General features: G+C 35.6%; 1 protein-coding gene across 1 annotated transcript in view; it reads left to right on the top strand.

Moving 5' to 3' along the window:
- Positions 1 to 26,935, top strand: part of ptgfrnb (prostaglandin F2 receptor inhibitor b) — a 42,091-nt gene that overhangs the window by 1,596 nt on the left and 13,560 nt on the right. Inside the window, exons 2-7 of the mRNA XM_048197937.1 lie at positions 1,412 to 1,777; positions 5,690 to 6,097; positions 7,825 to 8,190; positions 19,559 to 19,981; positions 21,917 to 22,324; positions 23,061 to 23,168. Coding sequence (XP_048053894.1) covers positions 1,412 to 1,777; positions 5,690 to 6,097; positions 7,825 to 8,190; positions 19,559 to 19,981; positions 21,917 to 22,324; positions 23,061 to 23,168 — 2,079 coding nt within the window. The remainder of the gene's footprint in view (positions 1 to 1,411; positions 1,778 to 5,689; positions 6,098 to 7,824; positions 8,191 to 19,558; positions 19,982 to 21,916; positions 22,325 to 23,060; positions 23,169 to 26,935) is intronic.

Here is a 26,935-nt window from a genome sequence, read left to right as displayed (position 1 = left end):
TGAGACCTAAATAAACCTCTTATTATAGAAATGTTCTGTCTTGATTTCTTACCGGTTTTAGATTTACATGGTGAACATGTAGTGTATAAATTGCATGCATTTGCATAAGCACATATTCTCATGTGCACCTGTGCATGTAAACAAACTTCAAACCATTTTTACTTCAAATAGGGTATATATCACCTCTACTCTTTTTTTTTTTTCTTCTTGCTGTTGTGTATTAATTTATAATATGGAAAGGTCACTTAAACACTGCTGTATCGACTTCAAAGCTGAAAATTAAGAATTTGTGATTTCCTCATGCTGACAAGAATCCCAATGGACATTTAATAAGCACAAAAGAGAATAAATGAGTATATGGCGAAAATAACAATGTTTTACAAACACACATTTCTCTTGTGTCTTCCCGTTTTTTTCCAGAGTTTTGAAGTTTCTCAGTAGGTGCCTTCAGCTGAAAGCATGCCAGGCTGTGTTACAGGAGCTTTCCTGTAAGAAAAGAATATTTTAGGATAGTCTTTTTTCATTTAGTGTCATTTGCAAGTCTAGTGGGGTGAGAGAGTGACAGAGTTATCATTAGCATGGTGCTTCATTTGCATTTGGGGTCTTTTAATGAAGTGCCATCATGTGCTTTGAAGCCAGTCCTCATAATCCCATTGTAAAGTGCCATATGCCAAACTATAGTCAGCACTTGTGCGCTTATGAAACTCATAAATCAGGTTAAATTTGCAGATGTCATAATGTTAGATTATATGTTATTAGTGATCCTTCCTCAGTTACACATGCACTGAAAAAATGGTATCCTAAAAAGGATAACATCAAAATAACTCAAGTCAATGGTATTTATAATTAAAATCATGGATTCAATCAGGTAGAAATCATAATAAATCATAATAAAAGGGTTTGACTCAATGTTCATTTACATTTCTCCAGTCAAAGGTTTTGAATGATTATAAACAAATGATTTTGAAAGATGTCTCTTATGCTTACCAAGGCTGTATTTATTTGATCAAAAATACAGTAAAAACAGTAATATTGTGAACTATTATTAGAAAATATTTCAAGATTGTATGCTGATCTGCTAAAAGCCTGTCTGAATGAGCTGGCTTAATTCAAGCCAAACATATTTAATATGGCTAAATCACCTAAATACATTAATTTATACCAACAAAACTAGTGGAATGGGTTCAATCAAGTAGAAATAGCTCTTTTAGGAAACAATTGCAGGTTACCACTTTTTACAGTGTGGATTAAACCATAATAAATCACAATGAAAGTCCCATGTGCGGCTGGTTGTTTCACTTGGAAATACGCACATTAAATGGTCTTCCAACACCACTTCACGTTGACATAATTGAAAGTGAATATGATATAAAGAGCAATCAATAAACTCTGTTGTGTTTGTGTTTTAAAGGTTTATGCCACTGCAGGTCGGTGACGGTGTCTCAGGGCCCTTTGCTCCGGGTCGAGGGCCAGCCGCTGTCTATTCGCTGTAATGTATCGGACTACGAGGGCCCCACGGAGCAGGACTTCGATTGGACGATAACGCGAGGAACAGAATCCATCAAAGTGATCTCAACATTGGACGAAAAATTTTCAGATCGCTCTTTTCAGGACCGCATAAGGAGCGGCGACATTAGTGTTTCACGACTAGCGGACTACACAGTGGAACTGAGAATTCAAGAGGCTCGAGTTAGTGACAGCGCCACCTACCGCTGCAGTACTCCAAGCACAGATTCGGTTATAAGTGGAAACTATGATGCAGATGTCCAGCTGCAAGGTGAGTATGTGCAACCATCATATGGCATGTAAATTATGTTTTAAATGGTTAAAAACTCATCTGGCATAAAACATTGCGGTGCAAATGCATAATGAATGAGAAAAGGAGGTTTCATAATATGCTGATTACACTCTTGAGATAAAAGGACTAAAATGTACTATTCCAAAATTGAAGCAAATACAAACACACATTTAAAAGATCATTATTAAAAAGAGTTGCAATGCATTAATTGCTGTTTTGTTTGATGTGTTCAAAACCACTTTTGCAGTAGAAACTGTTCATTCCTTTTGTCTGTGGACTAGCAAGCCGCTCTGAATGCCAGCAGCTTTCATTATGCAAAATATGCTGGGTTAATGATATTATCATTATCTTTGGTTCATGAGCACTGACTGAACATGTTGAAAATTAGTGTAATCACTGTAGATTTGTGTAAGAACCCACAGGACATGTAAAACATCTTAATTGTTTCTCCTGACAGCAATGGGATTAAATGCAAATGGAGATTTTTGCTGCTTTTCAGATGTTTCTCCTGAGAAAAAGAGTCCAGCAATCTCAAAACTGTGCTCAGATTGCAACATAAATCCAGAGATCCCAATATGTAATCGAACAATCATTAACTTGGTATTGAAAATATTTTTTAAGATGTATGAAGATACACTAAAAGTCTGTCTATTGATGCTGACTTCATGTATCCACTCCTTGTTACAGCATTTCAGAGGTCTGTTGGGTTTGTCTTCTTATTTCCTTTCTCAGCGGGACAAACTGTAGATAGGCAGCGTTCCTGGGTTGCACACAAGCTGATGAACACTAGTACTCACTCTAACTACCTACTGTCAGGTGCTGCGTTCCCTCCTGTCCAATTGTTTGAGGAGTAACACGCTAACTGTAGCAGGTGGAGAGTTCTGGCAGACTCCATCAGCACCAGCAGAGCATTCACAAGAACTGGCTGATTAGTCAAGCTCAGATCAGTGGGATCCTCCCTGATAACCTTATTCATCCATCCATCCATCCATCCATCCATCCATCCATCCACTTGTCTATCTACCTAGCCATCTGTCCATCCATCCATCCATCCATCCATCCATCCATCCGTCTCTCTAATATCCATCCATCTACTTTTGTCCATCCATCCATCCATCCATCCATCCATCCATCCATCCATCCGCTTGTCTATCTACCTAGCCATCTGTCCATCCATCCATCCATCCGTCTCTCTAACATCCATCCATCTACTTTTGTCCATCCATCCATCCATCCATCCATCCATCCATCCATCCGCTTGTCTATCTACCTATCCATCTGTCCATGCATCCATCCGTCTCTCTAACATCCATCCATCCATCCATTCATCCATCCATCCATCCATCCACTTGTCTATATACCTAGCCATCTGTCCATCCATCCATCCGTCTCTCTAATATCCATCCATCTACTTTTGTCCATCCATCCATCCATCCATCCATCCATCCGCTTGTCTATCTACCTAGCCATCTGTCCATCCATCCATCCGTCTCTCTAACATCCATCCATCCACTTTTGTCCATCCATCCATCCATCCATCCATCCATCCATCCGCTTGTCTATCTACCTATCCATCTGTCCATGCATCCATCCGTCTCTCTAACATCCATCCATCCGCTTGTCTATCTACCTATCCATCTGTCCATCCATCCATCTGACTCTCTAACATCCATCCATCTACTTTTGTCTATCTATCTATCGATCTGTCCATCATCCATCCATCCATTCATCCATCCACTTGTCTAACTATCTATTCATTTGTCCGTCGTCCATCTGTCCGTTCATCTATCCATCCATTTGTCTGTCTGTCCATTATCCATCCATCCATCCATTTGTCTGTCCATCATCCATCCGTCCATCCGTCTGTCTGTCTGTCCATCTATCTATCCATCCATCCATTTATGTCTGTTCATCATCCATCCATTTGTCTGTCTGTCTGTCCGTCCATCCATCCATCCATCCATCCATCCGTCTCTCTAACATCCATCCATCTACTTTTGTCCATCCATCCATCCATCCATCCATCCATCCATCCGCTTGTCTATCTACCTATCCATCTGTCCATGCATCCATCCGTCTCTCTAACATCCATCCATCCATCCATTCATCCATCCATCCATCCATCCACTTGTCTATATACCTAGCCATCTGTCCATCCATCCATCCGTCTCTCTAATATCCATCCATCTACTTTTGTCCATCCATCCATCCATCCATCCATCCATCCGCTTGTCTATCTACCTAGCCATCTGTCCATCCATCCATCCGTCTCTCTAACATCCATCCATCCACTTTTGTCCATCCATCCATCCATCCATCCATCCATCCGCTTGTCTATCTACCTATCCATCTGTCCATGCATCCATCCGTCTCTCTAACATCCATCCATCCGCTTGTCTATCTACCTATCCATCTGTCCATCCATCCATCTGACTCTCTAACATCCATCCATCTACTTTTGTCTATCTATCTATCGATCTGTCCATCATCCATCCATCCATTCATCCATCCACTTGTCTAACTATCTATTCATTTGTCCGTCGTCCATCTGTCCGTTCATCTATCCATCCATTTGTCTGTCTGTCCATTATCCATCCATCCATCCATTTGTCTGTCCATCATCCATCCGTCCATCCGTCTGTCTGTCTGTCCATCTATCTATCCATCCATCCATTTATGTCTGTTCATCATCCATCCATTTGTCTGTCTGTCTGTCCGTCCATCCATCCATCCATCCATCCATCCATCCGTTTGTCTGTCTGTCCATCCATCCATCATCCATCCATCCATCCACTTGTCTGTCTACCTATCCATCTGCCCATCCATCCATCCGTCTCTCTAACATCCATCCATCCACTTGTCTATCTATCCATCTGTCCATTATCCATCCATTTGTCCATCCATCCATCCATCCACTTGTCTATCTATCTATTAATTTGTCCGCCCGTTCGTCTGTCTGTCCGTCCATCTATCCAGCCATTTGTCTGTCTGTCCATCATCCATCCTTCCATCCATCCATCCATTTGTCTGTCCATCATCCGTCCGTCCATCTGTCCGTCTGTCTTTCTGTCTGTCTGTGTCTGTCTGTCTGTCTGTCCGTCCATCCATCCATCCATCCATCCATCCATCCATCTGTATGCACTTACAATGGAAGACTATGAGAGAAAAAATACACACTGTTTTGAAACATGAGACTAGTATACTAGTATACTAACAAGTATACTAGATGTATACAATAATAATTATAGATTCTGCAAAGTTATTTTTGTGTGTTGATCATTTTGCATTCCAGTCTCTTCCTTTCTAAGCGGGTGGTTTTGGGACAGCAATTGATTTTTAATTGTGATATAGCCAGTAAAGCAGTGTGTGGAAGGAGTTAACTTCTTGTTTTCATGCAGAACATTGATTACATCTGTTTTCACATGATTGGTTAAACTTGTCGTTCTGGTTCTGTCACAGGTGAATGATGTTCATGTGGTTAGACCTGGCAGACACAAAGTCGGTTTTGATTGTGTCAGACTAACAAAGAATCTTTACAGAAATGTTCTGTGTTTTGTTTCATTATTATGTGTGTCTATATATACGCTTAGTTCAATGGTTGAATGAAGTGTACAATGACATTTCCTGCTGTATTATTACTGTAATTCGTTGATAGTTAGGTGTGTTAAAGCAAACACAGTTTCCCTGCATGCCTTTTTTTTTAATTTTTCATGTCCATGTTATTCAAACCAGTTATAAATACTGGTTGCATTTGACTTAGAATTTAACTGCATTTTCCAGAATTGAATTGCTTATAATGTTTTGAAACTTTGTTTCATGTAAAATTAAAAATAGCAAAGACCCACTGATATACCTCTGCCTTCTCTAAAAGTTTTATCTCTTCTATTTCAGTTGTTCCTAATAGTCTTATTGTGGCACCCGACACCCCAAACCCTGTCGTTCCCGAGGGAGGATCCATTAGACTCCTGTGCAACGTCTCCCGCAACTTCATCGAAGGAATTTACCTGTCTTTAACCTGGTCAGTCAAGAAGGGCTCGTCTCTACTAGAAGACCTGCTGACCTTTGGCCCAGATTTGAGTATGACAGTTGGCAACAACTTCACATGGCGCTACACAGATGGCGGGATGCGTCTAGAAATGGGAAACGGAGTCTCGCACAATCTAGTGCTCTCCAGAGCGATGCCGGAAGATCAAGGGATGTACGTGTGCTCGGCCAGACTGTGGACGAGAGAGCAGGGAGTCTGGAACCGGATTCAGGAGAAGACAATGGAGATGGGCGAAGTGACTGTCACTCCAACAGGTTAGTTACTTTCTGCAACAGAAGAGGTGCAACAACATGATTAACATAGACTGGAGCACAAGAGAATAAAGCCACAACACAATGCAATTAATTCAGTTGAAATATTTGTAAAAAGTATACAAGACTCACTTATGTTTATTTACATTTCTTATTTTTTAAGAGAAACATCTGAGGCAAAATGCATCTATATTTTTATATTTTCAGCAACTAGATTTTCATATTTTACTATTATTTATATACTATTATAGTATTTTGAATTAGCATAATTTTAAATTTTCCATTTTCATTTTAGTTTTTGTGCTCTTGTCATTTTTATTCATTTTTGTTTTGTTAATTATAGAAATTAAATTATGCATTATATTAAATTGTAAATATATTAGTTTTCTGTTTTTTAAATTATGTAAATTAAATTATACATTTCATTAAATTATAAATTATGTTAGGTTTTTGTTTTTTAAATGATGTAAATTAAATTATACATTGCAATAAATTATAAATTATGTTAGGTTTTTATTTTCTAAATTGTGTAAATTAAATTATGCATTCAATGAAATTAAATTATAAACGATTATGCTTTATATTAAATTATACATTACATTTAAATTATGTAAAAAGTATGTATTGTCAAGTCTTGAAAAACAAATTCTATTAAAATCCATTATATTGTGGTTTAAAGGAAAATCTTGTGAAAATGAGTTAACTATTCCTTTAATTCTGTTACATTTTAGCTTTATTCTGTTCTGTTTTTGTTTAATGTTGTGAACTTTATCAGTGTTGTTGTTCCCTCCTGGGAAGCAAAGAATATGCCATAAAATAATCTGATTTCATTGGATAAACATACTTGTGATGAATCACCGTCATGTAATTTGCTCAGATGATCTTTAAGTGTGATAAAACGAATCAATAAGTTGCCTTTTGGGGGAAAAGAGAATGAAAGCGTTTTGATTATGGTTGTTTGATTCATGCTACGCCTCCCTTGAGAAGAGTAGATATGCTCTTTTGTCCGGTTTTATCGTGTTTAATGTCTTCAGACCTTTCTCACAAACCAGGCTGTTTGAATTTTCATTGCTGGTGGAATTCCTGCCTGGTTACCATATATACTGTCAATGTTACTGCAGAGTTTTTAATTAAAATCAGGACGACTGCGGGTGTCGGGTGTCTAGAGAACCATCCAACAGACGTTACACAAACTCTGAGGCTTTGCTTGAGTTTGTAACCGAAAGATCTTAAGAGAATACAAAGCAGCCTGTGCAATCTAAGTGTGATGTACTGAATATCACATTGTTCCCCAGAGAAATGTTTGAGAGTTTGCTTGGAGAAATTAAAGGAATATTTCACCCGTAAATGATGATTCAGTCATAATTTACTCACTCATGTTATTGCAAACCCAAATTACTTTCTTTCTTTTGTGGAACTCAAAAGTAGATGTTTTGCAGTTTGTTCCTGCTGTTCTTTTCCATATAATAAAATATATAGTAAAAACAGCAAAAAGTGCCTTAAAAAAAGGCCTGTGTGCTACAAGTCCATATCATATTATAGACCAATGAGTTTGAAGCTCAAGAAAGTGCATCCATCCATCATAAATGTACTCCACACAGCACCGGGGGGTTAATAAAGGCCTTGCGAAGAGATGCGTTTGTATAAGAAATATATACTGAATTATTTTTATTCCAACTCTGAAATTTTCATTTTTTCCCCACTGCTTCTTTTTCTTTTGAAATCATCAGCGAACTCCCTGACTGTTCACGTTCAGGACGGCAGCACATTATCCACAGGAGAAACGCTGCTCCTCACCTGTTCAGTCTCTGCTGACTCTGCGGCCTCCATTGACCTGGAGGTGACGTGGCTGTTGAACGGCAGCCGTACTCTGGCCCACCTGAGTCGTGACGGCGTGCTGACCAACACATCTGATGTGGTGGACGTGAGACGCTTGGGGAAGTGGCATTTCCAAATCAAAGTTCACGGTGTGGAGATGTCTGACGCTGGACTCTATTCATGTAAAGTGAGCATGTGGGTTCAGCACGATAGTGGACGATGGTACAAGGCTGCGGAGAAGATTTCTGACCCTGTACGAGTTCATGTTATTAAGCAAAGTAAGTACACCATTTCACTGACATGACCAAATTAATCATTTCATATCATTTATGACTCTTGACAATCATAAACACCCCATTGCATCTCACATTTTTTTTGTGGCAAAGTGTGACATTTCAAGAAAATGTCATCTGAAGCTCTTTACCATTGCGTATAAATGCATTCTGCTTCACTCAGAGCTGCTACCCTCATCCATAAAATATTAATTTGATGTTGACTGGTATTTAAATGACATTAAAAGCATGATATATCGTTTATATTTGGGGCACTGGAAAATATCTTTCCATATGGCAGCTCAGTATTTCAGGCGATGGCCTTGGGTTGTCTATTAAAAGATGATTCGCAGATCATGGATGAGACAATTAGGGCTGGATGATACAGCTAAAATATATTTTTCAGCTTTTTTTATTATAAATAAATTCAATGAACCGTTCAGTTGTTGTTTGCAAGATATATTTTCCACACTTTTTCACTGATGATCAGAAGTGACAGTAAAGACATTTATAGTGTTACAAAAGATTTCTATTTCAAATAAATGCTTTTTGAACTTTCTGTTCATCAAAGTATCCTGAAAATAAAAACGTATCACAGCAATATGAAGCGGCACAAATGGTTTCAACATTAATAATAAGAAGAGATGTTTCTTGATAAGCAAATCAGCATATTAGAATGATTTCTGAAGGATCATGTGACACTTAAGAAGACTGGAGTAATGATGCTGAAAATTCAGCTTTGATCACAGGAATAAATTACATATTAAAACATACTGCCATAGAAAACAGCTATTTTAAAATGGAATTTTTACCGTATTTTGATCAAATAAATGCAGCCTTGGTGAGCATATCATTTAAAATATCTCATCAGTGTATTTTAAAACAATATTTTACTTACTTGAAAACAATACTTTACTTTAAATATCTTAATATCTGAAAAGTGACTTTTGTGAACATGTTTTATGTTTTAAAATAATTCACTTAAATGGGCAGTTTTAAATGATTCACGAAATCACCACTTTTGCTTTTTTATGTATCTGAGAAGTAATTTTTTAATGTCAATTTTTATGTTGCCAAATGATCATAAATGTGCGTGAATATTCAGAATATCGCCCAGCCCTAATAACCATACATACCGTCACAACTAGACTGGTTAGTTCTTTACCTGTCCATCCGGTTCAGTTGTCTAGAAGTGAAAGTAACGTTGCGTTCAATAGTGAGGCAGTTAGTTTGTGGTGGTTTAGTGCTAATAAGTAAGCTTCAGTCATGAGATGTGTGTGTTAGTGTCTTGTTTGACTCTGCAGGAAGTGGTTACAAAGATTTGCGTTGTCACCGAGTAATGCATCAAAGGACTGTGGGTGGTCATTCTGATGGAGAACTGCTGTCTAGATCTACAGGCTAAAAGCCAGTTGCTCATGTTAAAAGTCAGTGTTTGGGATCTCGTTGTCAGCGTGATTTAACAGGGAAGAGCCTCAACCTGTTTATTCTGTTAGGAGCAACAGAGAAAGAGAAGGAATAGTTTACCTTAAAAGGAAAGCTCTGGTGTTGTTTACTCACTGATTTTCAAAACACACAGGATTTGACAGAAAAATTGACAGAAAACATCATAAAAGTCTCCAAACTTGGCCTGATGCATCTTCATGCGTCATTTTTGACTTGTACGTTATGCGAGGAAAATACAGACATTTAAGTTATTATTCGCTGAAAATCTTCCCACGAAAAGCAGATGCATGGTGCCAAGTTTGATATGATCAGTACTGATATACGTCAGAGTTGTTATTGGTAACTAAAACTAAAATTAAAATTAACTTTTTTGTTAATTTAAATAATATGAAAATAAATTATAAATATTAAATGAAACACTTTAAAAAAAATAGAAATGTTGTCTTGGCACTAACTGAAATAAATTGAGTACTATAAATACTAAAACAAAAACTGAAATGAAAACAAAGCTGTATCAAAATATAAAAAAAATAAAATGACAAAAGCACATAACAAAATGACTAAAATGTAAACTAATATTCAAATGAAACCTGAAAATATATATAAAAAAATATATATATTTTTTAAATAAAAGCTAATTCATAATAGTATATGAATAATACTAACTGCTTGTTGTTTGATGTTTATTAATATAGTTTCTCTATACACTAAACTCTTTCCAGTCATTTTGAATCACAGGATGAAGATGTGCACAAAACAAATGCTGTTTATTTCCTTACTATTCAAGTGTTTTCCTAGAGAAAAAAGCATGGTATGGCATAGTGAGTTGCAGTGTTTAATGTATAGGAAACCAGCATTGCACACCAACAACTTTCAGAGCCATAAAAAGACTCAAGTATTGTCTGTGACTTCCTCAAGTGGCCTTGGTAGGTGTTGTCAAAGCCAGATGTGATGATAAACATCTTTGTCGGTACATGTATGGAAACTAGGCAATCTTTATACTCACTAGAGTGCAACAGCAGGTTTTCACAAGTTGAATCTATAGAGAAATTGCCTCTATTAAAATAATAGTTTGAAGAGCATTAGTTTTTGCTGGTTAGATGGTTTATTTGTACAACTTTAGCCAATGAAGACATTTAATCTGTGTGGTAAATCCACACCCGATCACCTTACGCAAGCTTTTCAACCTCTGTGAATTAAATGTTATTATTCATTTTCTAGTATGCAAGCACCACTCCTGAAAGAAAGTTAAAGAGAATCTCATTATGTTTCCAAGAGGCCATGGTAGACTTTTACAAAGTCTTGATTTAGTTTTTGGGCTCTACTAGTATAGGTTTTCATGCTTGAATGTTCAAAAAACACATTATTTTTCACATATTTGTCAATGTTGCAGCTCCTCTCTTCCCAGTCTGTCAGTAATGCTCTGTTTAGTTCCTGTCTCTATGAAGCCCCTTCTGAAAAGCTCAGTGTGCTCTGATTGGTCGGCTGGATCAGTGTGTTGTGATTGGTCAAGCTCTTCAAGTGAGTTTGGGAAATGTCCCGCCCATTACCATAACTGCGAGTTTCAACACACTATTTACTAACTCAAGCGGGAGTGATTTAAATGAGGAATATTGTGACGTGTTCATTCCTGGAAGAAAACTCAAGAATGAAGGCGTTTCAGGGAGTTTAGAAAATGCACATTGATATGGAGAATAACTATCTTTTGGAGGGACCTTTTTTATGCTCATACAGCAACATTACTCACTAAAGAAAGATGAACATGTAAAAATGCATAATGGTGCTCTTTAAAAGAGCAACTTTTACACTCATACTCATTTCTGTAGAACAGCTTTGAAGATTTCCTCACACGTGGTTCCAAGAAACAGGTCTCATGCTGAAAACACCCGACCTGTAGAACCGCTAATGTTTGAACTTGAGAACGTGTTTTTGTGTGGGATGATGAAAAGTATTATTTTTCTTTCCTTTGTATTCTCACTTCCTTTGCTTTGGATGCTTTGGTTAAAGGGTAGGCAGCCTGATTACAATGTAAACCCGAATAAGTTGGGCTTACTCAAAAAAATTGAGGTAATCAATTACATCAAATTTTTTGAGTTATGATGTTCCCAATTTTAAGTAAGCAGAACTATCAAGTTTTGAGTTTGTAGTACTCATGCATAATAATTGCTCTTAACTTGAAGTACTGAGTTAGCTAACTCATACACTTTGATAGCAGTTTTTTGAGGTCTTCCAAATCAAATGAGTTATTTACTTCACTGTAAACCCTAATAAGAAAATTCAGAAAATGCCAACTTGTTAATTTGTTAAGTATAACTTACTTAATGAGTACAGCAGCTTAAAACATGTAACTTACCTGCTCTCAAACAAAGCCGCATGCGCCACTTGTCACCATGATGGTACCTCTCCAAAAACCCACATTAACAGAAACTCTTCTAAATTAGCATAACAAAAAAATAAATCACTACTAAATCTCCCTTATCCATTAATTTTGCACAAAAAAAAAAATAAAATAAAAAAATTATATAACATTAAATTTTAGCATTTACTCTCCCTTTCGAGTGCCATGGGCAAAGCATGCTGGGAAATAGAAATCCCAGCCCAGTTCCAGTTTCAAATGAGTTCATACAACTCAAAACAATAAAACAGTTCAGTTTACTTAAAATATATCAGTTCTGTGAACTCAAAAGAAAAAGAAAGTTCTAAATACTCATAACAGTTAATTTAACTGTACTAATTTGTTAAATTTAAGTTTGTCCTACTCAAAACAATTAAGTATTTTGAGCATTATTGTTTGCTGTGTACGCTTGCTTTCTGAGATGCATCTTTATGCTCAAATTCTAAAGCAGCATCGCATACACACTGAAAAAAAAAATGGTGTAGGATTTACAATTTGATATAGAAATGTCTAGTAAATTGGTAGTAAAAACTGAAATATGTATTTTCTTGAAAAGGCAAAAATTTGTTTTATTTACAACCTTTGAAATAACCTGTTCTGCTCACCAAAGCTGCATTTATTTATTCAAAAACACAGACAAAACAGTAATATTGTGAAATATTATTACAATTTAAAATAGCTGTTTTTCTATGTGAATATTTTTTAGAAAGAAATTTATTCCTGTGATCAAAGCTGAATTTTCAGCATCGTTACTCCAGTCTTCAGTGTCACATGATCCTTCAGAAATCATTCTAATATGCTGATTTGCTGCTCAAGAAACATTTCAGATTTTTTGTCAGTGTTGAAAACTGTTGTGCTACTTCATATTGTTCTGGAAACTGTGAAACATTTATTTATTTATTTATTTTTTTCAGGATTTTTTGATGAATAGAAAGTTCGAAAGAACAGCATTTATTGGATTTTTTTTTTTTTTTGGTAAAATTATAAATGTCTTTACTGTCACTTTTGGTCAATTTAATAGAAAGTGTAATTTATATAACAATAAATATTGAGTTATTGAATGTATTGACTATAAATATACTTCATCACTGTCAAAAGGTATTAATGAAAGGTTCCTAAATGGTCTTAAATTTGGCGATTTGAACAGTTAGAAAAAAAAAATAAAAAATTGGAGTAGGATTTGAAAATTGAAAATTTTCACTCAGAAATTGCTAGGAAATTTCACAAATAATTGCAATGAAATGGCAAGTCAAACACTGAATAAAACGTGACATTTTTAAGCCAAAAAAAATAAAAAATTGTAATGTTTCTTGCAAAATATGTAACTTTTCGCCGCTAGAGGTCGCCTATTCAAAACAAAAGCGTAGCTTGATGTCGCCGAGATTGAGCATGGAGTCATGGGAGATGAATCCGAGTGAACTCGGGCAGAAATCATGTTCATGGATGAGATTATTAATGTTACTGTAGTATGAAGCAGAGAACGGTCGAGTGATGTGGGAGCGGAATGAGGCCGCTGGAGCGATTGCTATTGAGAGACGAGCGCGACACACACCTCGCGTGCAGTGGAACTTTTATTATGCCACAGTCGCTGCTTCCGCTTCTTCTGGTCAATCGTATGAGTGTGTTGAAAATTATGTTATAACATTACTCTGTGCGTTTGCTCGGTGGCTGCTATGAGACACTTATTGCACACTGCAGTAAGCTAGATTGATATTAGAATATCATATTAATGTAATCAAGAAAATGAGATTCAAACAATAAGACTAAATGTGTTGAGCTATATAACAATGATTAGTTTTCTGTCTGTTAATGTATCCAAACAGTTGTTCCTTTGTCTTACAAAACATATAATATATTAAAGCGACTTTTTTTTGTTTCCATGGTTTCTCCAAAATAAAAACGGAAATCGATGGTAACACAGGTATGACGTTGTTGATAGGCTACACACGGACACGGTCCGTGTCCTGGTTAAAATTGCTTATTTCTTTGGATTTAAACATTCTTGGAAACAATTTGGGATAATGTAAGTACACAAGTCAACAAAATATATAACATTTATTGTGGGTTTTGGATATTTTAATTCAAAAATATTACATACTGTGCCTTTAAAAATGAAGGTTCCAAAAGGGGGGTTTCAAAGCGATGCCATAGAAGAACCATTTTTGGTTCTCCAAAGAACCTTTCAGCCAACACCCATTTTTTAATCTCAGTTCGAAGAACTTTTAAAAAATCTAAAGAACCTTTTGCTCTAAGAAGAATCTTTTGTAGAATGAAAAGGTTCCATGTTGAAGATTCTTCATGGAACCATCAATGCCAATAAAGAACCTTTATTTTTGGGTTTAGGCAACATGATCAATAATTAGTGATGCTTGACTTTGCAAACACCACTAATAAAGACGATTTGTCTAATTAAGACAATTGGCACCTTGACAGAATAGACAATGAAGGCAATTCCTGGTGTGAAATATCCATTCCACAGCTTTTGACGTTTGTTTCACTCCTGCCAACATTGTTTTGAGATGTGTGCCAAATGGATCATTTAGCGCTCTTGTATATTTGTCTTGTTGTGTTTGCTCTTATAATTTAGTCGTATCATTGAGCTCTTTAATACACGGTGATCCACATATCTTTATTTTGTCTCCTTGGAGAAACACGCCGCTGTGTGTGTGTATAGCATGATTATTTGTGGCCTATTTTTGCATTGTGAGATCAAAGTCAGCGCCTGTGGTGTCTTGATAGTGAAGTCGTGTTGAAGGTGGTGTCGTCTGTTATCGTGGTTTGTGATAAGTGCAATAAGTGGTGTAGCACACTTTGTAGTATGCGGCATTATAATCCAGTTTTAAGGAACAGCGTGTTTGTGGACGGCGTCTGCGCGGTGCTCGATCAAAGCAGTCAAGTGCACTAACATCACGCTGACATACTGTACTGCCTGAACCCATGCCATATGCTCAGAGAGCTTACCAAAGGACTCGGGGTGAATTGTTGTGGAAACAGCTGAATTCTCTGTCAAGATTGCAGAAGCCATTTTTTCATGTTGTCATGCACTGATGGATGACTTGTGCTGCTTAAACTCATTAGCGTTAATGATTTTAAGACCCGGTGAGCCCAGCAAGAACCATGTTAGTTGTGTTAAGTGTGTGTGTGGCCTGTTTGTACATAATAATGAGTTGTTTGGTTTTTAATTATTTTAACTTTTTTTTTAATGTTATGTTATGTTTATGTTTATTTATATATATATATATATATATATATATATAATATATATATATATATTCTGATTAATAAAACTATTTATTATTATTATTATTATTATTATTGAATCTTTTGATTTATTTTTGTTATTATGTTTTAATTCTGTATTTTATTCTGATTTCTAAAATTATATTGATTATATAATTATAAAGATAATTAAAATATTATAAACGATATATTGATTATTCAATTTAATTATTCAATTCTTTAATTAAAAAATGAATTAAATTAATAAACAATAAATTAAATTAATAAAATTGTAATATTAGTGTTTCTTTATTCCAATTCATAAAATTATTATTATTATTATTACATTTGGGATATTTTTGTTTTATTAAATGATTCTGTATTTTATTCTGACGTCTAAATTTGATTATTAAATTTATATTTTAATTATTCCATTTGAATAATTATTCTATTGTGTTTTATTTTTTTATATAAAATTAAATCAATAAATTATTAAAATTGTAATATTAGTGTTTTTTTAATCAGTTTTATTTTATTCTGGTTCATAAAATTATTATTATTATTACTTTTTAAAATATTTTAATTTATTAATTTTATGATTCTCTTTTTAAAACATTGATTTAATGTATTCTAATTGATTTGTTTTCTTATAAAATTATTCTAATTATTGTAACTTTAGTCAGTTAGCTATATATCTGATTTTCTATTCTATTCTATTCTATTCTATTCTATTCTATTCTATTCTATTCTATTCCCAATAAATGATAGATTATAAGGTGTCATTCAACATCTTAGTGTTGTTTTCCATTGGTTACAAATCTCCAGTTTAGTGCTGATGTCAAAAGACCCGGATCAGGTGACCTGTAATCTAAACTCACCTTTCACACGTCAGCATCAGTCTCTCTGTGTTTAGCTAACAATTACACCAAACAGACAAGGACTAACATGGTGCTCCAACAAGCACTGCAGCTCTTTCTTTGGACAGGTGTGCAGCAAGCCGGAAGAAAGTATGAGAGAACGGAATAGAGAGAGGAAGACGGAGACAAAAGCATGCTGAAAGGCAAGAGAACGCAGTGAGAGAGAGAGCTAGCGTGAGATAAAGTCTGATAATGCAGATTGAATGTCTGGAGTGGAGAGGCTCTTAATGAAGGTGATTGACAGTCACTTTGAGAGCCTCATTTCGTTCCCAGGACACTTGGTTCCCGTCCATAGCGACCGGCTATAGAGCTTCTCTCAGACATTCATCTTGTCTGCTCTGTTTGTCCGGGTAAAGAAACACATTGTAGACCTGCTCTCATCCTGTCTTTATTTATCTTTCTTTAACTAGAACTCTCTCTTGCTTGCTAACCGTCTCTTTCGCTGCCTGCTTCTCCTCACTTGATCCCTAAAAGTTCATAACCAAACTGTGCTCAGAATAATAAAGGTCTTCCGCAAAAGTAACAAAGTAACTAACTTTATTAGCTAAGAAAAAAATTGAATTAATTGAATTGGCTTTTGTTTTTATATTATCAGTTTTTAATTTAATCTTCAATTTTGTTATATGCCTGTCTTTTTTATTTATTTATTTTATATATATATATATATATATATATATATATATATATATATATATATATATTTATCTTTATTTTATTTCAGTTTTAGTTTTAGTATTTTTTTTAGTATACTTCAACTTCTATTTCGTCTATTTCTAAAAAATTCATTTAAAATGCTTTCTTCTAATTTTTATTTTATTTCATTTCATTTCATTTCATTTCATTTCATTTCATTTCATTTCATTTTATTTTAATAGTTTAGTTTATTTCAATTACCATGATTAATTTTTAATAGTTTTAATAGTTTAAATTTTAGTTAACAATGACAGTACTGGGTTGAACCATCTAAAATGTCCATGACTAGTTTTAGAAGGGAAACGCTGGTTTTTACTTCCACAAGCAGGTTAAATAGGCTATTGTTAACTATTACTGACTTTAATATCTCAGCTGTTTCTCCTATTCAGATCTCCTATTAAAACCCATTTTATCACTGTTTTTGTGCAGTAGTCTACCAGAGCCAATATGATGTTTCCCAAAGTAAATAATCCCTTAATGCATGTGAAGAATATTATTATGCTATAAGTGGGAGGGGCTTAACAAACAGGAAGTGATGCGGATGAGAGCCATACCGCACAGATGGTCCCAGTGATTCAGTCGGCGTGACGTCCAAAAGCTTAACACAAAACCCACCACCACATGTGGGGCTCAGTCAGTTGTATATGCGAATGAGAGTCTTCATTTGTCTCTGTTCCCGTCCCTCTCTCATGTGTTTTTCCAAGCTATTTACGTAGTGTGATTATGTCGAGGTTGTACGCGTGGGAGAATAGCACTGTCTTTGGCCCACTGTATGTCTTTGTGTGTCTCTAGTACTGCTCACCCGAGCATGAAGGTCCCAGCTGTATAGGAAGCGATGCAGGGAGTCCTTCACTAACCGGGCACGCTGCCCACAAACACTTGACACTGGTGTACTGAGAGCCTAGAAACAGGGTCAGTGTGCAGCTTTAATGAGTGTGTGATTGTGCACGTGAGTGGATGTTTGGAGGTGTGTGAGGACCATTTGTACTGTCTCACATGTCAAAGTCATTTACAGTTTCATTTCGCTACTGAAGAATCATCAACATTTAATCAATAATCCTGCATACTTTTCTTAAACAAACATTGACTGAGTCACTTTGGGATTTTTTAAGTTACATTAAAGGAATAGTTAACCCAAAAATGAAAATTCTGTTATCATTTACTCACCCTCAAGTGACTTGTATTTATTCCTTCTGTTAAACATGAAATAAAATATTTTGAAGAATATGGGTAAATGGTCCCTATCAGAGGCGGCTTTTGCAATTCTGAGGCCAAAACAATCCGTTAGAGAAAATTAGAGAACATGGATTAGATTAAATACAATATGAATACGAATAGGTTACAGCAAGAGGAAATGTTTTACGCTTACGCAGATTTTGACGTTTAGAACTTGGCTTTCCGATAACAGCGTGCTGCAAAAGCTCTGGCAAGTTTATCCTTATCCAGCGATCTCATAACGTCATGTTCAATTGACATCTGGGCAAGTGCGGACAGTCTTTCTTGCACTGCATAACATGAACTTCTTGTTCATTGAACTGTTGTATTAAATCAATAGGCTATCACATTTGCAATCATGCTGATATTCGGGAAAACAGCGCTCTATATCCTGTTATAAAGATTAAAAACAAGAACTCATACAAGGACATTTTTTACACAGATGTCTTAATTTTGGGGGACATTTTTGCCCCAAGCTCCTGTTAATTTTCTCTTTTTCGAGCACAAGCGGACGGAGACCCCTTCTGTTGTGAGACCCGTTTCAAGTGGAAATGGGTGAAACATGGTGTTTTTCCATTATGGTGAAAAAACACTCTGAAAGTCAATAAGGACCAGAAACTGTTTGATTACCCACATTCTTCAAAATATCTTCTTTTCTGTTCAATTTTGCAATTTTGATAATTTCATAAAAACATTTTGAACAAAAAGCTGAGAATCACGTCAAAGACTTTGTCCGAGTGAGATTCAGAATTAATATCAAAACATATGTTGGGTTCAACATTTCATTCGGTAATGTGAGGCAGTTTTGATTTTATGTCTAATGCTGTCTAATGTTTTATGATCACGTGAAGCGTAAGCAATGCTTCTATAGTTTGTTTCTGCTTCTTTGCCTGTGTTTTGAGCCTGAGATTCTCTACTCTTTCAGAAGATGTGTAATAGCGCCCCCCTACTGTGTAATAGTGAACACATGGATTGCCAGAAAATTCTGTCAATGATGGGACAAAAGTTTTGTTTGTGTGTGTGTGTGTGTGTGTGTGTGTGTGTTTTGTTTGTTTGTTTTTTTCCTCCTCAAACTTCGTTTTAAGATGTTTTGCCAGTCAAAAATGGGCTCAAGTGATTGTTCAGTTGCATGTGTAACCACTAGAGACTGCGATATTTAGCCTCCTTGTTAGAGTGCTCGACTCCCATGCCAGCAGACCCAGAGTGTTTTGTCCATGTTGTCCTATGTTTTAAGGCAAGAATCACATTTGACTTGAACCATTGAGCAACCACCCATAACACTCATCCTAACACCATATAGAAACATTAAAACACTTTAGCAACTGCAACGCAACACCCTGGCGAGCAATGTGCTAAAACAACATCCTGTCATGCATGGCATGCTTTAAAAATGTGCACATCTACTATGTATCATTGTTTAATGTGTGTTTTATTTATTCTGAAATAGGAAACACTTTAGTTTTATTTTGACTATTGTCTCTTTGTATCTCAGTTCCAGAATACACCGTTGTTCTAAATTCATCTGTGAACGCAAAGTTCTTCGGTGACCCAACGGAGTTGGAATGCAAAGTTACGAACGTGTCCAACCTTCGTAGCGGACGGCTGGGAGTGTCGTGGCTGTACAGAGACGCTCTGCCCAGTAACGTTCCAGTATCTACTCAAACTATCGCGTCATTAGATGAGAACGGAACCCTTGTGCCAGGCAAGATGTACAAGAGCCGCATACAGGCAGGGCTTATTACAGCGACCCGAATGGAACCTTCCACATTCAAGCTCCGCCTCCTTCACACAACTGACGCAGACGCTGGAGAATATGCATGTGCCGTAACGGCGTGGATCCCGACCCATCATGGGAACTGGAAAAAGGTAGCGGAGTATCTGACCCCAGCGCTTAAAGTCAGCTTTGCTAACAAGCGTAAGTGTGCATGCTTTTAAATGGTTATGTAATCTTCTAGGTTTTTTTTTTTTATTAATTTATTAATTATTATTATTATTATTATTATTATTATTATTATTATTATTATTTAACCTTTTTATTTTATTGTGTGTTAAAATTGAACGTTTATTTTGAACGTTTAGTTTAAGAAAAGTGCTTTTTACAAATAAAATTTTGAAAAATTAAAACAATTAAAATTGTATTATTGTCATATTGCTTGTTGTAGCACTTAAGTGTTTTATTATTCTTTTTATTATTATATTATCAATAATAATCATATTATTATTATTATTATTATTATTATTATTATTATTATTATAAATAAAATACTATATTAAAAAGTACCCCAAAGATTAAAAGACAAAAGTGAAGCACATTGTATCAGGATGTAAGTATGCATTTGCATGGTTATTTAATCTAAAAGTCTTAGTTGACAGTTCACACAAAAAAGAAAATGAGAAGAACAGCCCATTTTAGTAAGATCAACAAACAGTCTTTCCTTGTTTAGTTAGATCTGCCTCAGTATATGAAATATCAAACATATACAGTGTCTAGTTTGGCTCAGACAACTGTAAATGTTGCAGCTCAAATGTTCACACTTCTATTCTGGTCTGACATATGACATCTCAGCTCATTGATTTCCTGCATCATTTCTATAATTACCTGAACGGAATACATATATGCACGGGGGCATTTGCACTGGTTGACTTCAGCCAGCAATGTCTCTGTGTCTTCTGTAATGGAGAATTCTCTGTTTCATGGAAAGAACAAATGATGTCATTTGTATTATATTCTGATGTGTTTTGTGAGCTGCTGGACTGATGCAATTCTCCACAGGGTGCAGTTTATTCTGACATGCTGTATGGTTATGTTCAAAATTGTGGCTGCTCAAAGTTATACAGCTGCAATTGCAGCTATAATGACCTCTAAGAACATTTGGCATAATTTTGCCATTATCTAATAATGTTGCTCTTATATTGGGACACTTTTTCATATTCAAAGATACATTGTCTTATGTAATACAAGAACAATAACTTTCTTTTACTGAGAAGACATGTTTCGCTATAGCTGCATAAAAAGCAAATGTGTTGCATCATGAATAAATCTCTGCATCTTGTTCAGATGTCGTTCATTCAGAGCTCAGAGTTCTCAGCTCTCAGTTTCAAGTTTCAGCTTTGTCTCAGATGTTTCTCCTTAAATTCTTTAGGAAAAATAAACACAGAGCCAAATGAGTTCTGAATAAAAGCTTGTAGCACTTTGGGTTGGAGAAAAGTGCTTTTACAAAATAAAAAATAAAATAATAATAATAATAATTTAATAATTAATAATAACGATAATAATACATATTTAAATAATAATAATTAATTATTATTTAAATATTTATTGTTATTATTTACATATTTATTATTATTATTATTTAATAATAATATATCATTTAAATAATAATAATGTACGTATTTATTATTTTTTATTATAATATAAATAACCACATCATTAATAATAATACTAATTATTATGTGATGTGATTATTGTGATTATTATTTATGATGTGATGTGATGTGATGTGTACTAATTATGATGTGATGTGATTATTGTGATTATTGATTATTATTAAATCATAATAATAATAATACATATTTAAATAATAATTAATCATTCATATTTATTATTTATTTTTATTAATTTTAATATAAATAATCACATAATAAAAATATTATTATTAGCAGTAGTGATTGTGAATATTATTATATAAAATTTTATTACAAAAAGGAAAAAAGTTAAACAAATCGTATCATGAGGTAGCATAAGTATGCATTTGGATGATAACAAGGACATTAAAATCTCATTCCTGCCTTGGAGAAACAGTTAAGATATTAATAAGATCTGTTTGTTGTTCTCATTTGTCTCACTCAGGTCCCGTTCTTGGTGTCGTAGCCCGTCGTCTCCGTGAAGCTACGGCTACTGGCTCCACGTTTGAGATGAGCTGCCAGGCCAATGTCCAAAACCTCCCGCCGGGAACCGCCTTTTCCATCCTCATCCTGTCCGAGGAGGCCGTCGGGTCTCCCAGCCGCAAACTCGCCTCGCTGGGCCCTGAAATGGTTCTTCAACTGGAGGACTGGGGCGAGCCTGGCCGACGGGACGACCTGATGCTGGTGAAGACCGGGAAGAGGGAGTTTCAATTTCGTATCCAAGCGGTGCAGGTGACAGATCGCGGGTTCTACTCATGTGAAATGAAAGCCTGGACGAAGCCGGCCGGGGAAGACTGGGTCGAGATGGCCAAAGGAGTGTCCAATAAGGTTCAGATCGCTTTTGCACACAAAGGTAGAGAATTTGAGATGAATCTCATGAAAACGTCCATTTGTAACACTTTATTTCTTCTTGTTACACATCAAAATACATGTATAAATACTAATACTTTTACTCCAAACAGGACAAATTGAAAGGGCAAAATGAAATATACATAGGCAAGGCAAGTTATAAACCCTACAAATGTTAAAACCATTAATATTATTATTATGTCAAATTTTACCATTTATGTTCAGATGTTACAATTTTTGTTAACCTAAAAATAATAAGATTAGAACAGTGAATAGATGATTATAAAATATTAATTCAGATATTTACTGTATACCAAGACTACTATGCTGAAGCCAGGCATCACTGTTTCAACCCAGCTAAAAACTTTATGTGGGCAGGGCCTCATCTTATAGTTTCTAGTCTTCAGTAACTCTGACAGGAGGATGAATGTATCACTAATGAATCAATCAGCTGAAAGTGAGATTCTGATCTATAAGAAACACAAAGTGATAATGAAGAACGAACGAGTGAGTCAACTATATAATGATCGATCACAGGAGAATGTGTCTTCTGCAAATGTGTGAAACACTGAATCACATTTAAGTTTCATGCCCTGTGATTCACTATGTGGCACATCAAGTGTATATAAGTGTATGTATATACGTGTATATATAAATATGCAGTATGCTCAATATGCAGTATGCTTTAATATATCTATCTTATAAGACTGGAACGATGCTATTTTTGTCCTGTTTTATAGGTCCCACATTTGATGTGTCCATCAATTCAGACACGACGAGTGTTTACCCCTGGGAAACTGCTAAGATGGTGTGTGATGTCAGTGTTAGCGGCACGTCTCCCACTACAGGCGAGTACACACAAACAGACATAAAACAACATAGATTAGTGCTAATTATGAATTAATTTACACTGAAAGTGTAAAAAAAATCAGTTTAACCACTTTAAAGTGAAGAGTTTTAAGCATAAACTAAATCTTGTTAGATTAATGTTTAAAACATAAGAAAATAAATAATTCAAGATAGGTTCTTCATATTTTGTGCAGTTTCATTCTCAATTAAATAGATATTATTTTAAAGGGGACCTATTATGCCCATTTTCACAGGATGTAATATAAGTCTGGTGTCAGAAGAATGTGTCTGTTTCAGTTTCAGCTCAAAATACTCCACAGATCATTTATTATAGTTTTTGTGTGTCCCTTTAAATGCAAATGAGCTGCTGCTCCCGGCTTCCTTTCCAGAAGAGGGCGGAGCTTTAACAGCTCGTGCTTCGGTTGCTTAACAACAAGAAAGCTGGAGAATCTCACGCAGCCAAAATGAGGATTGCCAGTAGTTACATTGTTCAAACCGGAGTCGACACTGATGGAGAGATTTAGGAAGAAGTTACAACTTTTAGAATGAAACTGGATGTTTCTGAATGGTTAGTGGATAAATTTATGTAGTTGCTGTGGAGTTCATTCAACTCATCGACTAGTATGTGCCGTCATGTTAATCTTTTGTGCAAATCCAGCGTTGAATTGACCCTCGTTTGTGAAGCAGTCCAACATAAAATGAAATGGTAACAACTCTCTACTACAACAACTCTTCCTCTTCTCTAAAGCAGCCCAACATGGCCTCACCTCCTTTGTTGTGTGTTCTCGGGGGCAGGATTTATGTAAATTTTGGGGTTTGTGTCACTAACCCAGGAAGAAGCTCATTGTAGTCCCTACCAGCCGTTTGTTGTAGTCCTTAAACAGAGAATTCTTTAAAAGAAAATATTTCCCTTTTCATTGTACTTTGAGCGTCATGCGGATTTGGATTCGGATACGCCCTAAGTGCACTTGCGCCATGCGCTTTAGATCATGCACTTAGATCGTTAAAATAGGGCCCCTAAAGTCCCCTAAGTTAAATTTTTTATTCTTAATTCCGTGGCTTCCATATAAAACAAATCAAAAGGAAGCATTACAGTGAAAACATTAAATTGACAAGACATCAGAGTATTATTTCAAGGTTAAGTCTATTCATCTCATGCCATATTACAGTTGTTTTACAAAGCTCGGCTCATGCTGACTGCTGTAAACGGCCTTGCGATGGTCACAAAACACTCAGATGCTCCGGCACAACTGAGCAAAATCATGCAAATCCTATTCCTGAGATGTTCCACACACCAGCCAAAATCAGCAGGTTCACAGCGAGACCCAGATGAGATTTGTGCAATAATAACAGAACAGCTAACAGCAGATGTGCTTGTGTTTGCACGTTGCATTTGGATCTTTGTTCCAAAAACAAGCACTATACAAATGAGAAACTAGAGCTCTGTTTGTGTGACCACGTGCTGCATGTTCAAACCGGTTTGTTGACATTGAGCAGGAGTTTCTAGAACACAATCGTCACTGTTCTGTATAGTGTTTTATTATTGACAAGCCCTAAAGATCAAGCAGTTTTGCGGCTGTGAGTCATACGACACGCATAGTGGGAGTGTGCGGGCAGGAACACTTAACTGTTGATTTATCACTCATTTCCGTATTTTACTTCCTTTAGCTGTTTTTACTGTGAAACTGTTTGAAGCATCATTACACAATGAAAGTTTATAATGTTATAAAGTGAGGTTAGCACAAACATGATATCACCACAGTGAAGTTTTTGTCCACCTAACATATATCCCTATTCAGATATTTTGGCTCATGTGTGCTGTGAAATGAAAAAAGAGAGGTAAATAGAGAAATACAGATGGTTTACTTTCACCGTTACAAAAAACTTTGAACTTTTTGGTTTTTATTCTGTTTTGTGTCAGTGTCACAGTCAGGACCTCTTATATCCACAATATGTTTAATGTGTTTTTGTAATGAACAAAGTGAACAATTAAACTAGATGGACAATATCATGTACTTGTTTCTTGTGATGCACAATTCATTTAGCATGATCTTTTACTGTTTTAATATAGGCTGTAGTCTGTGAGATACTATTATAGTTTTTATTAATGGGTTAGTTCACTCAAAAATGAAAATTATTACTGTCATTAATTACTCACCCTCATGTCGTTCCGTAAGACCTTCGTTCATCTTCAGAACACAAACTAATATATATAAGTCCGGGAGGTATATGACTCGTCCATAGACAGCAATTTAACCAACACTTTCAAGGTCCAGAAAGGTACTAAAGACATCGTTAAAACAGTTGACGTGACTGCAGTGGTTCAACCTTAATTTTATGAAGCGACGAGAATACTTTTTGTGCGTAAAAACAAAACAAAAATAATGACATATGATCAGCTTTGGCCAATACTGAGTCAGCATTTTGACTACAGTGGTTCAACCTTAATGTTATGAACTTATGAAGCGACGAGAATACTTTCTGTGTGCCAAAAAAAACAAAATAACGACTTTATTCAACAGTATCTAGTGATGGGCGATTTCAAAACACTGCTTCATGAAACTTCGAAGCTTTACGAACCTTTTGTTTCGAATCAGTGTTTCGGAGCTTGCATCAACTGCCAAAGTCAGTGTATTGAACGTTTTGAAATATCAATGGTTCACGTGATTTTGGCAGTTTAATGCACGCTCCGAACCACTGATTCGAAAGAAAAGATTTGTAAAGCTTCGAAGATTCATGAAGCAGTGTTTTGAAAAATCGCCCATCACTGGATACTGTTGAATAACGTCGTTATTTTGGGGGTTTTTTTGGGCGCACAAAAAGTATTCTCGTCACTTCATAACATTAAGGTTGAACCACTGTAGTCACATGAACTGTTTTAAATATATCTTTAGAAACTTTCTGGACATCTGAAAGTGTTAATTATCTTGCTGTCAATGGAGGCCTCACTGAGCCATCGGATTCTATCAAAAATATCTTAATTTGGGTTCCGAAGATGAACAAAGATCTTACGGGTGTGGAACGACATGAGGGTGAGTAATTAATGACAGAATTTTCATTTTTGGGTAAACTAACCCTTTAATTATTGTAGTACATCAAGTTAAACTAAATTAAAATGAACACTCAGTCAGCATTTATTTTGCAATAATGATTGACTGGCTGCACAATATCATTTACATTCTATAGAGCTGTTCAGTTTGTAATCCCTTTTTTGAGTAGTTGTTTTAGATTTAGATTTGTTTTATATTTTCACATTTTATAGTAAAAGTACACATGCTTGAGACTTTCAGTTTTATTTTAGTCAGCTTGCTTTCTGAAATGTTCATAAACAAAATATGCAGGTCTTCTCAATATGAAAGAATATATATAATTAAAGTGAAAGACTAATAGTTTCTTGAAGGTGAACTGTGTGTGACTAATACAAAACAATGCATACACGTAGGACAACGGACAGAGTGTCATTTTGAAATCAGAGACTTCAGTGAATCAGTGATTTCAATAAACTGGAATATGAGAAAATATTTTAACATCCAAAAAATTCCAGATTTCACCTTCATGATGACAGCTTGTTCTGGAAATATTTTAACCTGTTGAAGGTTAAATGTTGGTCAGAATGAGGCAATATATGACGTTTATGAGAATCTTACTGGAATCAGGTCCGGACGTGTCTGCTCTTGTCCTTTGTTGCAGAACAAACGTGGAAATGAATGTGTAATGTTACGAAAAAAACTTCATTAACTGATGTCATGTGAAACTGGGTCACCCA

The sequence above is a fragment of the Megalobrama amblycephala genome, linkage group LG7, assembly GCF_018812025.1.
Source record: "Megalobrama amblycephala isolate DHTTF-2021 linkage group LG7, ASM1881202v1, whole genome shotgun sequence".
Lineage (NCBI taxonomy): Eukaryota > Metazoa > Chordata > Actinopteri > Cypriniformes > Xenocyprididae > Megalobrama > Megalobrama amblycephala.
Note: the sequence above shows the minus strand (reverse complement) of the source record. Positions and strands in the feature narration are given on the sequence as shown.